The 16,532-nt window shown below is 45.3% G+C and overlaps 1 protein-coding gene across 3 annotated transcripts in view; it reads left to right on the forward strand.

Moving 5' to 3' along the window:
- RORA (RAR related orphan receptor A) overlaps positions 1 to 16,532 on the forward strand; it is a 764,431-nt gene that overhangs the window by 546,914 nt on the left and 200,985 nt on the right. For all 3 annotated transcript variants that reach the window (XM_084781231.1, XM_084781230.1, XM_084781235.1), the window contains exon 2: positions 12,429 to 12,458. In XM_084781231.1, the coding sequence (XP_084637357.1) occupies positions 12,429 to 12,458 (30 nt within the window). The remainder of the gene's footprint in view (positions 1 to 12,428; positions 12,459 to 16,532) is intronic.

Consider the following 16,532-nt stretch of genomic DNA (forward strand, 5'->3'; position numbering starts at 1 on the left):
TTGCCTCTTTCCTTCTATCATATGGGTCCTGGGGACTGAGCTCTGGTCTTCAAGCCTAACTTCATGTAACTTTACAAGCTGAGCTAGCTCATCTGCCCTTAAATGAATATTCTGCTCGGGGTGCGTCTACAACTACTCCGCAACGCGTTGAAACCTGCTCTAGTAACACTGTTCAGTTGCTGAGGAAATTCCACTTGTACATTCACAGCCACTCACACTTCCTGTGAGGAAGACGCTTCTCAGTTTTCTGGCCATAATTTTCTATCTAGAATTATCCTCCTATTATGAAATTTTCAGGGGCTAGGGGCATAGCTGGACTGATGGAGTGCTTGCCTTGTTTGCACAGAACCCTGGGTTTGGTCCTGAGCACCTCATAGAACAGGGGTGGGTGACGGCACACACCTGCAATCCCCGCGCTCAGCAAGTGGAGACAAGAGGGTTGAAAGTCCATCGTCATCCTTGAGAGTTTGAGACAAGTGTAGGCTGCATGAGACCCTGTTGGGGCGGGGGGGTTGAGAGAGAGAGAGTGTGTCATCAGTTGAGACAGCACAGGGTTTGTTCGGCAAGCACACATGATTCTGAGATTCTCAGAACCTACTTAGGAAAAATAAAGCCGGATGGGATGCTACACATTTATAATTCTAGGTCTGACGAGGCACAGAAAGGAGGATCCCAGGGGTTGTCACTCTACTCAGTCTGGCCAATCAGAACTCCAGGTTCAATGAGAGACCTTCTCTCATATAATAAGATATAGCACAAAGTATGAGGATGCCTAACACTGAGCAACCCACCTATCAACACACACACACACACACTCACTCTCTCTCTCTCTCTCTCTCTCTCTCTCTCTCTCTCTCTCTCTCTCTCTCGTACTCGCCAACAGTAGGTGAACTATCATACACCGATAACCCAATTAGTCTTCAACAAGATTTTTTAAAAATATTTTTTAAAGATTTATTTGTTTTATATATTGCATGTGAGTGCTTTATCTGCAGAAGAGAGCATCAGATAACATCAGAGATGATTGTGAGCCACCATGTGGTTGCTGGGAATTGAACTCCAGACCTCTGCAAGAGCAGGCAGCACCCTTAGCCTCTGAGCCATCTCTCCAGCCCCTTCAACAAGATTTTGATAGACTGTGCCCCTTTCCCCTGCTACAGCAAATCCCAGTCCTTGTACTGTTTTTCCCAGTGTGTCCCGTTTGAACCGAAAGCTGCTCTTTTCCTCCCCTGTTCCTTCTCAAGGCCACTCAGGAAGGCCTTGTGTTTAGCACTGTTGTCCAAACCTGCCATATCCACAAACTTGACTTCCTGTTCTGTGCTTCTCTAGAGGCCTTCGAGTGTGGTGAGCTAAAGTGTTGCCAGCATCGCTCTGTGACCATTAGGAGACTTCGGTCTGGTAGATAAGGGTGCTGGTCTTCCCAGGAGTCAAAGGCCTGTAGGTCTTTTGCTTCTTTCATTCCTGAGCAGTGCATAAACCACGCGGGGTGAAGCATGGCTTTCAGATGTAAAGTCTGGTTAGGAGAACTGTTAACCCAATTACATATCACTATAAACCCTCATGAAAGTAGCTAGCTCTGTCACAGCCCTGTTTCTTCACAACATACAGAGTTCCCTACCAAAGGTCAAGCGTACAATTAGCAGTTGCCATGGGAAACTGGGTCTCACAAAGAGACACCTGCAATAATTAAAAGCTAAGGAAAACAACTTTGAATAAGCGTTAACACTCACTGTTTCATCTTATCCTCCCAATAGGCCTTTGAGATGGGTGTTTCCGTGTTAGCTTTTTTCTTATGGTTAAAATTTTATTTATATACCTTTATTATAGAAATTTCAGAAAACATAGGCAAAGCCATGAAAAGGTGACGCGGCATTTTCTTCCACCCAGAAGCAGCCGCTCTCACTAATTTAGTGCATATGTTTGCCATCTGTCTTTTCGCTGCTTTTGTTCTTCTCTGGTAAACATTGTTCTTTGGCATTTTGCATCCTTCTGCTTCCCTCACTTTTTGCCGCTAGAACTCATGTTTCATGAGCATTAAGTGTCCCATGACATAGACATATGTGACATAAGTCATCCTCCTTGTTGACATGTGTGTGGCTACTGCCTGGTGCATCACTAAAATAAACAATGGTGTGATGAAAATATTTGTATATATCATGAACCAAAGATTAATAGATATGGCTACATTCCTTTTGTATTATTTTTCTTATCTGGTATTTTTTATTTTTATTTTTAAAGAAGACCTCTCTATATAATCTTGGCTAGCCTCCAACTTGTGGCAGTCCTCCTGCCTCAGTTAGGGAGACATGCCTGTGAGATAACTGGCCTGTGCCACCATGACTGTCTCAGTTGGGCCATATTTCTAGATGTAGAATTTTAGAATGAAAGAAAACAACCTTTTCTCTCTTTAGTTAAGGTTGGGGAAACAGATACATGGATATTTAGCTGCCTTACCCAAATTTACATATCAGGTCATTGACAAAACTAAGAATTCCTAATTCAGAACCCCACAGGGGAAAGAGATCACCCATCTAATCTGACAAATACAAATTCATGGGGGAAAAAAACAAATACTCTTGGAGCTGGAAGAATAAACACCTTGGCTGTTATCTTAGTTGATTTTAGGTTGCTTTGAAGAGCCAGGATGGCAAGTGTAACATAAAAGAAAGCATTTGATTTGGGGGCTCAGGGCCCCAGAAGGTTAGAGAGTCTCTGGCCACCATGGTAGGGAACATGGCAGCTATAGGCAGACATGGCACTGGAGCAGCAGCTGAGAGCTCACATCTTGGTCAACACCCATAAGGCTGGGAGAGGTAACTGGGAATAATTACGTGAGCTTTTGAAATATCAAAAGCCAGTGACACACCTCCTCCAACAAGGCCACGCCTCCTAATCCTTCCAAAATGGTTCCACCAACTGGGGTCCAAGCCTTCAAACACACGGGCTCACAGCGGCCACTCTCGTTCAAACCAGCACAGGTCTTCAGAGAGCCCGCTGCTCTGACAAATCACTGAAGTCCATCCCCAGCACCCACACTGACCCGCTCACAAACGCCTCTAACGTGTAGCTCCTGGGGAGCCCACACCCTCTTCTGGCCTCTCTAAGTCCCTGCGTGTGTGTACACACACAAGTTGTTGTTGTTGTTGTTTGTTTTCCTTTTGTTTTGTTTATTTTTGGTTAAGTACCCTCCTTCTTTTCTTAAAGTATATTTTCCTGCAATGGCCAATCCAGCCATCTTGTCTAAAATCCTATCATTACACAGAGTGGGTGCTGCAAACTGTGCCGATTTATGACTGAATTATCGATGTTTTCATATGGTCTGGTTTTTTTTTTCATCTTTGTTCCTCCAAATAGTAACTATGTTGAGTTGTTGTACGTTTGGGAGTTGTAGTTTGCTTGCTAGTTGTTTTGAGGCATGGTCTCCCTCTGTCACTCAGGCTGGGAAATGTTGGCATTTTTCTTAATTCTTTTTATAATCCTTGGTTTTCAATATATTCTAGAATAAGTGAAACCCTCCCCTTTTTCGGGCTGTCCTTTATCCTGTTGGATCCTGAATCTACTCTAACTGTGGAGATCATTTCCTCCAGATTTAGAACCAATTTGCCTTGTTTCCACCTTGTCACATTCACTTCTTTTCGGGGTGACTTGGGGCATAGCCAGCAATGATCCTAGTCTCTTGTTCCCACCATCAGCAGCAGATGGGGGGGGTCACTCCATCTTCACCTGCCTTGGCATGGTGCGCTGACCAGGCCCAGGCCCCGTGAGCTGTGGTTTAGCTTGCTGGTTGGTATAATGTATTGATAGGTAGTATCTGACTTCCTCTGTAATCCCTGGGCTATCCTTATCTAACCGGTTCTGATAGCTCCGTCTTAGCCTCCTGCTGACAGCACCCTGGTGAGTCAGCCATAAACAATTCAAGTCTGTGCCTGCCCTTGTGTGTATCAAAGGGAAAGAGATTCAAAAGATTCCAAGATCCCTAATGTAAAGCATTTTCAGAAAAAAAAAGTATCATAAATTCTACTGTTGAATTCAAGTGCAATGTATAAGATTAAACTTCTCAATCGTGGGAGGTTAGGGAGATGGCTCAGTCAAAACAGCACCTGCCTGGCCAGTAAGAGGACCTGAGTTCACATCCCAGAACCGATATAAGAAGCCAAGTGCAGAGCTGGCAGATAGATCAACAGGCAAAAAAGTCACTTGCTGCCAAGCCTGACACCCTGAGTTCAATCTTCAAGCCAGAGATGGGGCTGCCTGCATCGATGCTAGAAATGGTGAGATGGGAGCCGGATCTACAGGACGCTCATAGGCTGAGTAACCTGACCTCGATGGTGAAGTTCCAGCTCTGTGAGGGAGGGCCCGGCTCAAACCAGAGAAATAAAGAACCCAAAATTGCCCTCTGACTCCCACATGTGTATCACACACACACAAACACACATACCACAGATACACCTCATACACACACCACACACACACCGGACACACATACACCACACACATACAGACACACACACCACACACATACCACACACACATCACACACACCACACATACACCACACACATACAGACACACACACCACACACATACCACACCACACACACACACCACACACACACGCATACACACACACCACACACACATACACACATACCACACCATACTATACACACATATCACACACACACCACACTCGCACACACACACTACTACCTCAATACCAGGTGAAGCATTAGTCGTCAGTCATACTGCTGCCCAGAACTCTGAGGTCAAATATAAACCACCTGAGTGAGATCTTCTGGATAAGCCATTTTTCATATGCAAATTACATGAAAATTGATCCTTCTGGAAGAATAAAGAGTCTAATGATTGTCACTGTGTCCTGGTCTTGATCATGCACTTGGTACCACAAAGAAAACCCCTCCCTTCCAGTATGGACTTTTCGTAAAGAATAATCATTTCTCAGAGGAGTTTCTAAGACACCCAGATTTCTTTCCCAGAGAGATTGACGATCTGTGTGCTCTGGAATGTGACCTGCTTTGTCCTTGGAACTCTTTTTGTTAAAGATAAAGGCAAGGCTTGAAAGAAGGCATACCTTTGGTTGGCCTGACCAAAATTAAAAGATACTTCTGGGAAGAAATCAGAAAATATAACCTAAAGATGGAAGATGGGTCCCTCCCTCTCTCTCTCTCTCTCTCTTTCTCTCTCTCTCTCTCTCTCTCTCTCTCTCTCTCTCTCTCTCACACACACACACACACACACACACACACACACCTTTTAATTGAAAAAAAAAAAAACAGAAAAAGAACTCCCTCATTTCCCATAACCATTTTCACACCAAAGTAGAACTGTTTTTATGGCTAAGAAAACACCTTGGTTGGTCAAAAAGTTGAAATATTCTTACTAAAATGGCTCTACCCTAACATGAAAGAAACATTAAAATATTATTTATGTTGATAATTAGTACTTCTAAATGATTTTAAAGGCTTTTTATGCAATTATAATAGATTTGATTGTCATAACATTGCTAAATGCTTTGGTCTCTTCTGCCTGTTGCCCTTGGTCTCTGCAACCCTGACACATAATTTATTTCTCTTTTGAGTGAACTCTAAGCATTAATGCCCATTAAGAATTTCTGAAACAAAGTTCCAAGATTACTTGGAGCACTTTCAGTAAGATGTACTGGTTCTCATTAATAGTTCTTCTGCCCTAGACAAGGACAGCATTTTGCAACATGGTTTCTGATTGGCCAGCCTCTTCCCCGGGCTGTGCTCTGATTTCCCCCTTCCCTGCGCTTTTCTCCTTGACTTCTAGAACCCAGCAAGCTCAGTTTTGCCAGCACTAGGTGGAGTGGGGGTGGGCAAGGGGAGGGGCAGAAGGCTAGCACAAAGTGAGAGCTCTTTCTTGGTGAAGCAATTGTTGGCCATTCAAAAGAAAAATAAATAAATAAAAGATGCTGTGGCTTGGTCCTTAATAAATGGTCATTTGCTGTCTGCAAAATGTGGCTTTCGCTGCTGGCTTCCTTCTTTCCTGGGCAAGTCAGAGGAGCCACGATGCCCATTGATAGCACTTTGCCTAAGACCTCAGGCACTGGTTGCCCAGATTAGACACCAGTTTAATAGCCCTAATGGGCACACCTGCATCTGCCCTAGGAATAGCCTTCTGTTTGGTGCAAAAATATAGTCACTCAGTGTGCACAGCTAGAAACATCTTTATCAGAAAATGGGCCCTATGCGCCAGGCGCCAGGCGCCAGGCACCAGGCCCACAGCCCCTTTTTTGGTTCAGGGTATCAAAGCTGGAGCCTCATGTAAGCTCCGGCTGGGGAGGCTGACAAAGGTTAAACCATTTTACCCAAGATGCCTCACAGGACAACAAGTACAGCCTGTTCCTCAGGTGTCGTATAAGAAGGGAGACACAATCCTGTGAAGGTCATTGCATCTGGGGCCACCGTTTTTTCTTAGAATTAAACCACCAGTGTGTAAAGTGAAGCTAGTACAGTGTTGTGACTTGGGCCAGTTAAATCTGGATTTTTCACTCTGGTCATCTCATTGGTAATGTTGGGGGAAGTAAAACTAAAAGAAAAAAAGGACAGGTTTCCTACATTGTTAGGCATTGCTTGCTCTAGTGTGTTTGCTTGCTTTGATGTTTAACATGGAAGGGGCTGCAGTTACACACACACACACACACACACACACACACACACACACACACACACACACACGAGCCCTGGGAATGTTCAAGGCTGAATGCCGGCCAGGTGACAATGGGGCGTGCCCCACTGAGCAAGCCCTTGGCGGGCACACCAGGCCTCTGAAAATGCTCCTCTAGGAAGTTGCCACACCAAGGGAGCGGGGAAGGGGATGGAGGGGGAAAGTGGGGTGGACGGTGACACGGATGCTGCCTCTTCCACACAGAGAAAATAACCTCTGTTCCCAGACAACCGATTCTCAACCTAAGCCTCGCAGGAGCCCACAGAGGGAGTTAATTGATCTAAGATTGGGCACAGATTGCAAATATCAGATTACGCTCCTAAAACAGTCTCCTCCAGGAGTCTAGGACTCTGAAAGTTTTTTCCCACTGATAAGCCTGACAGTGACAAATTTGTGGTATTTTCATGACATTTCCTTTGGTTTACCTTGAAATGTGGTTGGCTAAATTGAGTCAGGCAAGCTTATAATACGGGAAGCCATACTTTGATTTTTGAGTATTGATGGGAATTTGTTGTTGGCTTTTTTTCTTTTGTTTTGTTTTAAGGATTTAAATCTCAAATTTAAAACTCTGTGCTGTTAGGTGTGGGCAAGCTCTCTTGAAGGCTTTGCCTGACAAGCATAAGGGTTTGGGTTCTGTCTCCCAGAATCTGTATTTAAAAACAAGCAATGCATGTAGGCCTGGTGGCGCCTGCTTGTGACCCCAGGCTGGGGGGTGGGGTCAGGGACAAGAGGGCAGACCTCTGGAGCTCACAGGCCAGTCAGCCAAGCCTTCTAGAGGAGTTCAAGGACAGTAAGATACCCTACCCTAAAGACCACAACAACAAACAGGTAGAAGGTACCTCAGGTGTCATACCCTCCCCCTCCCCCCACACCTGGGGCCCTTTCCACATAACAATTTAGAGTACTTTACAATATGACAACAGTTCTACGGTGTGTGTGTGTGTGTGTGTGTGTGTGTGTGTGTGGTGTGTGGTGTGTGTGTGTGTGTGGTGTGTGTGTGTGTGTGTGGTGTGTGTGGTGTGTGTGTGTGTGTGGTGTGTGTGTGTGTGTGTGGTGTGTGTGTGTGGTGTGTGTGTGTGTGTGTGTGTGTGTGTGTGTGTGTGTGTGAATGCACGCGCGTGCATGTGAGTGAGAATGTGCACTTGGATGTGCATGTGAGTGTGCACCCATGAGTCCAGGAGAACTATTAGGAGCCTAGGAAGCTCATAAGCACCCCCTTTTTTTCCAACCCAAATAATTTTAAAAGAGGCCCTAGAAGTACCTCTCTCACTGATGTGGCCTCCTGCAGACACTGCCTACCTTCCTCTGGCTTTAAAGGCAAGAGGGAACTGTTTCAGGGGGTTGTCTTTAACTGCGGGTGCCTCTGGGCTTCTCAAAACAGGTCTGACAGCCTGCTACTTAGAAAGAGGTGGTTTGGCACGGTAGCTTAGAGGGAGAACATGAGCAAGCTGGAGAAGAAAGAACTGACGTGGTTCAACTACCAGGTTTTGTAGATAGGAACACTGAATCTCGGACGCTCTGAGCAGTTAGCCCAGCTGTCCGCGGAGCTCACTCCACACTCAGGCGCGTGACTACTCTGTGTCTGGAAGAGGACCTGGGCTACCATTCCCCACCCCACCATAAAACCTCTCTGTAGAGACCCTTGCTCAGCTGGGCCTGCTGGTGAGCCTCTGAGAAATGACCTGGGCTTTATTTCAGTTGTGTGCGAGTAAAGAAAGCCTTTCACGGCAGCCAGGCCCCCTGATCATCCTATCAGGGTGGTAAGACCATATGTAGAAATGAAGAGATGGCTCAGAGGTTGAGAGCGCTGACTGCACTTCCAGAGGACCCTGGTTCAATTCCCAGCACCTACATGGCAGCTCGCAACCATCTGTAACCCCAAGTCTGGGGTCTAATAGCTTGTTTTGGCCTCTATAGGCATACACGCATGTGATACACAGGCATACATGCAGGCAAAACATTCATACATATAAAATAAAATGCATAAATTTCAATAATATGTAGGCTAATGGTTCCTTACCAAAATAAACAATTAGTATTTACTATCAGACGCCACAGCTCCCAAAGCTCTGGTTTTGTTTGAATTATCACAGTAGTGTTTTGAATTTACGAAGACTATCTGCAATCTCGATGGAGAAATTCAGGTCCAGCAAGGTTTAGCAACTTGCCCAAGGTCTCTCAGCCAAAAGTCGGGAACATCCAGCTCCTGTAAGAGAGAGCGGCTTTGAAGAAACTTACTCGTTTCTAATCTTGAGTAAACTTCTCTCTTTCATTGTTAACACTAAACATGGTCTTCCTTTGGGATGCTGAATTCTTCCAGGAGCCTTTCATGCCTTCTGCTGCCTTCCACTCTGGATTTAGATAAGAATCCCCCCCCCAAAGCCCTTCCCTTGGGGAAAAGATTTGCACTGTGTGACCGTTGTGCACTGGCTGAGGGTGAGTTTTGTTTTGGGTGAAGAAGAATCCAAATCTTTGCAAACAGAAGAAGAGAAAGAAAAGACTTTCCACCATGGAGGACTAAGAAAAGGATGAGGATTGACAAAATTGGGAGTCACAGCCCCATCAGTCACCCACAAGGGCAAAAAGGGCACGTGCAGTTTCTGCAGACCCTTCCTTCTAGAATATTCCAGATTAAGATTGTCTTCCAGTTGGTGAGACTGAAGTTTCTTTGTTGTTTGACTCTCTCCCCTCAAACCTGAACCGGGGTGTGGCTTAAATAAATACTCTTCCCATAGGCCTAACTTATTTACACAGCTCACTTCTAAGAGACATTTTAAGGGGATAGACCCCTCTTGAGAAGCTTTTTAGAGCTACTGTCAGCGCCAGGGTCTTAAAGACCTGCCTTGGGCACCGTTTCCCAGCAAGCATCAACTTCCACAGAGAAACTTTGAATATGCTAATTATGTCTCCCTGGGTCTGGGTTTCTCAGTCTGTGAAACACAGAGGTCATCTTTTCCCTTGTTTGGCCACTTTTTATGCCTGTAGCGTCTCAAATACAAAGTATCACAAGTCCTGCAGAGCAAGAACAGGGACCAATTCAAGCCATTTGCAGCATCAAGATGATTATTTTTCCAGGACAAAGGGAGTTTTATAAATTTTCTAATTATCCCACCAGATTTATCTTTCATGCATTTACACTGTTGCCTTTGCTTTGCTTTTTCTAGGGAAACAGAATTCTGTCTTCAAAATTAGCTCCTCGGTAAAAACAAAAAGGATAATATACCCAGTTAGAGTGCCGTAAATATGACTTGAGCCTTAAAAAAGAAAAATGAAGAAGAAGAAGAAAACATAGTGCTCTTGCGAGGGAGTGAGGCTGGCTTTATGCGCTTTTCTCCATTTGATTGGTTGACGCATCTTCATTGTAAATGATAATGTAACTTAGGATTATATTTATATCGATGGGAGTTGCCAGTCAGAACACACAATTCTCAGTAAAATATAAATGTAAAAGAAACAAGTTAATAGTGGAAGTTCAAATGCAGCCAGGCGTTCTGCGTTCCATCAGCTACCCTCAGCGTGCCCTCCATTTGCCCAAAAAGTATGTTAATTGGCGTTGTCACAAAACTACAAGACCAAGAGTTTGAGGCATTTTTGAAAGTGAAGACGTGCTTTCTCTCAAGAGACAGATATGAGGTTTCTGCCCCCATGCCTGCTACTGTAACCTCCCCGATCAGGCAGCTTTCCTGGAAAGAGATTCAAAATCTATTATGAGTGTAATCATCATGAAAAAATTTTGATGAGAACACGGCACCACGCTGAATAATAACTTTAAGTAGAAAACCCAAACGCGGTGGGATTTTCATCAGGCCTTCGAGTGTCAGGGGAAAAATAGTTCCACACTCAGCGAATATAGATCGGTCTGTTTGGGGTTGCGTCCAATCCAATTGTGCGTGGGGGGCTGAGTAATCAGCAGTGACAGCCCAAGCACTTTCTCTTCAAAGTGATTTTACAGAAGGCGCCATTTCCTAAGGAAAGTAAGCTTGCATCTCCAGTAATGCTGAAAAGGCACTAATGTATCAATTTATTGATGCTGGTGTCATGAGCTGGAGTCACAAATCATATTTGGATTTTAAGACTCGCTCACTGCTGCTCTTAGGGAAAGTGGATTTCCTGGGATAAATGAGGCTTCTGAAACTTCTAGAACAGCTCTGTAGTCCCCTTGGAGAACCTTTGAGGGTCTTCACAGAAGGTTCTTGCTTTACTTTGTGAAGCCAAAGAAAACACGGTGAAAAACAATGGTCTAGTTTTCCTCAATAAAGGGGGCTGGCATGGGGCAGGGAGACAAATTTGAGTTGGGCTATGTAATTTCAGCTTCCTTAAATAAGGCCTTTGGAAAACTTTGGAGAAGCAAGTGTGTGATTTTGGTCTTGGCTCACAACTTTGAAACGTTTTTTTCCCCTTAATGTCTACCAAGGGTTTTCATAACAGATCTCCTGCCCGAACGACGTGTTCCATACTTAAGTAATAGGCCTGACGCGGGTGCCAAATTTTCCAGCTACTTTTACTTTCCAGAAGAGGGTTAAATAGTTCTCTTAATAACTTTAAAGGAAAAAAAAATAACTCAAGGTTTACCACAGTTCTTAGTCATGAGTTCAATGTTTTCAGCCATTTGATTGGCTTGAGCCTGCTTGGCCCCGAGAGTGTCTCCTAAGAAGAGCAAAGCCTGAGGGACGTTCTAAGCTTTGGTACCCTGAAGCCGACCTGTGACTGCCCTTGCAGTGAAGCTTATGGCCGTCCGCTCTGTCAGGTGCCATTTGCCGGCTACTATTTAGTTCCACTTGTCACCTGTCACACGTAAATCATCTTGGGAACATGCAGGGTGCTGACTCATGCGTCCTCTGTGCTCCCACCATAGGTACCGTTGCTATTTGTGCAGAGTTGGCCACCGTTCCCTATGGACTTTATATGGACACATAAATAGCGTGTGTGTGTGTGTGTGTGTGTGTGTGTGTGTGTGTGTGTGTGTGTGTGTGTTTTCTTCATAAATATGCTTCGAGAGGAAGGAACATTTTCATTAAAAAGCAAAGTCAGAATCAATGGCTGTGGCCAAATGAATCGCTCCACTCTGAGCTCCTTCTTGCCAGAGCTTTGGCATGGCTCCTTTGTGCCTTCTGCCTGCTTATTAGCATGGTCCCCTCTCATATGGGCAATAAAGCTTGTGTGTGCGCGTGCCTGCATGGATATGCATACATGAGTGAGGGTGCACGTGTGTGTGCTGGTACGTATGTGTATAGACCCGGGTGTGCAGAGGTCAGAGGACAGCCTGGGGCATAGTTCCGTACCGTTTCACTTTTGTTTTGAAGACAACGTCTCTCATTGACCTGAAATTCACCAGTTAGGCATGGCTGCCTGACTAGTAAGTGAGCTCCAGGAACGTGGTACACTTTTCGTCTACCTCCTCAGGAACGGGTTACAGACATGCTCTAACTCACCTAACTGTTTTCAAACATGGATTCTGGGGTGCTGAACCCTCGCATTTGCAAGGCAAGCGTTGTGCTGGCTGAGCTACCAGCCACTCAGTTAATTAATAAGAGAGTAGGTGAGCTAGCTCATGGTCCTGGTTGGTTACAGCTCAAGGTTTGGGGGATTTGATGTGACCAATGCCAGCTCTCTGTCACCAGCTGAAGGTGACATGCTCCAAGCACACACTGCATGACCTATGACCACAAAGACCCAGACAACACCTTTCCTGACCTTTGTCTCTGTCTCTTCTCTTCCAGGAATCTCAGTAACAAAGAAGACACACACATGTAAGTAGTGCCTTTTGTTTCTGTCCCGAGTTTTCTGGAGATTTGGAATTCGCATATGTCTGGCTGCTGTGGCCCTTCGGATATAAGCCAATGTTTCCATGGTCAATAGTGGTCATACTTTCAACCTGTAGTGGTCGGATTTGACACATCTCCACCTGTTTGTACTGTGTGTTGATGAGAAACGTCAGGCAGAAGCTGGTGAATTCTGGTGTTCGACGCCACGAAACCTACCCAGGAGGATCAGTTACTGTTCACCTCTTATTCTGGATCCTTCTTAGAAGAGTTTCTAGAAAACCCTGATTTCTCTAGAGCATCTCTCTCCTTCTCCTTCCCGCTAGCTCATAGATGAGGTTGTTTTGTTCTTATGTCTGTGGAGAGCAGAGGTCCTGAGGGGGCTAGAGGCGCTGCTGAGCAACCATGGCATGGCTCGTGGGGCCCTGGTTGAGAGGTCGGTGTGGAGCCGTGGGGTGTGTGTCTATGCTCTGTATTCATCCACTTCTCGGGGTCAGTCGCCTCCCTCAACTGCCTCCCTCGCACCCCACCATGAAGCAGCTCACGTCTTTGTAAGGAGCTGTGGTTTACAGTCGTAGCAGTGACATTTGACTGAGCCTTGAACTTCAGGATAAAGCACGGTGTTGCTGATGCAGTCAACCATTGCTGTAATTGACCAGCATATTACTTAGGCTTTGGGCGAATGGAGTCTTGAGAATTTGATGAGTATTTTAGATCACAGATACGTGCTACCTATGAGATGTGTTTGGGCATCTTCCTAACGCAAGCATTGGATCTGTTTTTGGCACGACATAGAAATGGCAAGGATATATCCCCACGCTTTTCTTCATTTAACTTTTTTACTTTTTCTTTTTTTTTTTTTAATTTCACGTATATCGTCTGGGTGCAGTGGGAAGCAATATCTATGTAACATCAAAGTAGTTTCGCTTGTGCCTCAGTTGACTCTCAAAATCTGCTCTTGGGTTTGTCTGTCTGTCTTTCTGTATTTCTAGGAAAGAAAACTATGAGAAATTGAAATTTTTGTTTTTAAAAGTAAATGAAATGTCTTGCAATGAGAAGCCGCCTGACAGTCAGGGCCCAGCCTTCCAATTCCTCCATGTGGCTCTCATGGATCTCCATGGAATGCTTGTCTGAAGTACCGTGAACGGTGCAGCCCAAGCTAGGCACGGTCAGGATGGCACCTCCACATCTGCAGTCCCCCGCCCCTCAGTCAGGGCAGTCTGTGGTGCTTAGGTTTTTTTGGGGGTCGTTCTGTCCTTGTTCCTGTTGTTCTTGCTGTTGTCGGTGCATAATTGAGCTCATGCTGCCTGAGAGATTGACAGCGCAGGCCACTGAAGTCCTCTGTATATCCGCAGGGCAGGCATGGTACAGAGAGCTTCCTTGCACAGCCTTGCCCATGAGCTCGTCCCTGGCCTGGAGGGACCCACTCTAGAGGTGGTAAGTAATACAGTCTTTCTGCTAGCTCCGTCCTGGGCCTCTCCCAAGCAGGGGCTGTGATTGTGCCTACTGTTTATTGGTGGTTTGGGGTGTGAACTCCTGGCCACCCAGCAACACCCAGAAAGTTACAGTTTACCTTGTGGATTGGCTCTTAGATGAGTAGATGCAAGAACCCAGTTCAGCTCCATTAGATAAGAAGAGAAATGCCTCAACTGATGGGATAGCAGAAGGCAGAGGCCACAGACGCTGTTATTGTATAGACAGTCCATCTACAAGACATCCAAGGTATTGTCATCATTGAAAATAATTTACAGGCGTGTACAAATTCATGGAGGGATTTTAGGGGACAAACATCAAAGAGGTGACTAGAGAGGGGGGAAATTATGTACTTTAGATAGCAGGCAATTAAACTGGGTAGGCCTTTCCAAAAAAGCTTACAGAATTTCATCTCTGTCAACCTCAAGAGATGTAGCGAGAATACTAGTTTCTTTCTGACCTTGAAGTCAATGTTGGGTGTCTAACCTTCTGACACGGGAACACGCCATCGTCATCTACAAAGTTTATACTTGGAAAATCTCGAAATTTAATTGAGTTATTATCATAACATTTTAAGAAAGTCTCTGGTTTTGTATTGGGCCTAGTTTGTAGCTACCCTGGGCTGCACAAGGCCTGAGGGTTGCAGGTTGGACACCCCATAGGGCATTAAGCATAAAGAGCCTTAGAAAAACCCAACGCTCATAAGTGTCCTTGACTGAAAGATTTAGGTCAAGTGATGTCGGAATGTTTGGGGAAGGGTTAGATGATAGTTCACTCTTGTGAGCATGTGAGATGCCCCAGAATAAAATATCCCCGTGACAAGTTGGAAAGGATAGCACTCCGACAGCCAGTGTCCGGGGAGATTCAACTCTTCGAGCTGCGTGAGTGTGGAAGTCCTCTTCTGTGCCACGGGAACGCAGATTGCTTTTGTCACCCAACTTGACAGACAGCCCTTGATGTTTCTGGTCTTAGTGTCTCTACAGGGCCCACAATGTATGCGAGAAAAAGAAAACCAATCAGTGCTCTCTCTAATAGCCATCACCCAAATGGCTTCTTCCTTACAATCGTCAAGTTTGCCTTGAAACCGCAACAGTCCTAATGCGCTTTGCGGTTTTCTCTCTTTTTTTAAGATGTTAAATTTAAGCTCCTCTTAAATCCTCTTGACATCTGTTCGTCAAGAAGTTTCACTTCCAGTGAAGTCTATGAAGTCATTTCTGTACCGGCTCAAAGTTTTTTTTGCTTTCAGCGAGGGTTCTGGAAACCTTGGTCAAGCCTTGACTGTGTCATGGCTGATAACTCAAGTCACCTGGATTAGTGCCTCCGAACTGCGCTTCCTAACTGCCCTCCAGAAGAGATTGTCCAACTTACAAATTAGTAGGTATAGATGCCAAATTTATTATCAGAGCAGTGTGTCAGGTCGCATGTGCACTGCTCAGAGGTGCAAGAGCTATGAAGTGAACCTGAGCACACTCAGGTGCGTGTGAGCAGGCCCTCGCATATGTGCGCAAGTGCACACACACACACACATACACACCATGATTGGGGGACAAACGGGGCCCCCTGAAACAAATTTCAGGGAAGGACATGAGATCGCTAGCTTTCCCGCATTCCTCGGCATAGCCCTCAGAGGACTCGGGTTCTCCCTGGCACTAGAGGATGGCTAAATGTTGTAACTCTGCTTGGCTTGGAGGGAAAAGTTAAAGCTGGGGGGGGGGGGCGAGTTTCTCACGCTAAGTCATTATGCCCAAGTTGGTTAAGAAATTCTTGCATCTATAATGTCTTTCAGTTGTTGATAAGAAATGCTGCTGTCAGGTTTTAGAATGCGAACGTGGAAAGGCATCATCACTTGTGGGATAGGGACATATTAGATCAATTTCACACTGTGGCATGGAATTCAGTTTCATTTCCATGGTGATGGCATAGCACACAGATCTGGCTGGACACTTGCAAGAGTGCTTTCACTTTGCTCTTCCACAGCAGTATTCTGGTTTGAGTTGTTTTGTTTTGTTTTGTTTTTTCTCTGATGAAATAATACTGGATGAATAATATCTTTTTTTTCTTGGAATCAATTGCTGGTTTTGTTTTTTTGAGTGTCAAGGACAACTGGCCATTTATTCCTGACTTCTTAATCTAATTCTACTTGGACAGTTCTGTATTTACTAAAATATCACCCAAAGACAAATATGGAGCTGAAAACTACTACCTACTATGGAGTGCAGGGGCGGGCTAGAGGGATGGCTCAGTGGTTAAGAACGTCGGTTGCCCTGCTCTTCCGGAGGACCCACGTTTGCTGCCCAGCATCCATACTGGATGACTCACAGCCACCTTTAACTCCAGCACCAGAGGAGCTGATACCCTCTCCTGCACCCTGAGATGCCTGCGTTCACGTGCCAGATGCTTACACAGAGGGAAACAGGCCCATACACATAAATGAAAATTAAAAAGAAAAAGAAAGCCTGCCATAGACCATCCTGTCCCGTGGAGAAGATTAACACAGCAGAATTGTCACCAAACAGAGTTAAAATACAGCCACCACGGGGCAGGCCCAGGGGACACAGAGAAGGCCCCGAGACTGGGCGGACAACACCT

The sequence above is a fragment of the Acomys minous genome, assembly GCF_964271855.1.
Source record: "Acomys minous genome assembly, chromosome: 5".
Lineage (NCBI taxonomy): Eukaryota > Metazoa > Chordata > Mammalia > Rodentia > Muridae > Acomys > Acomys minous.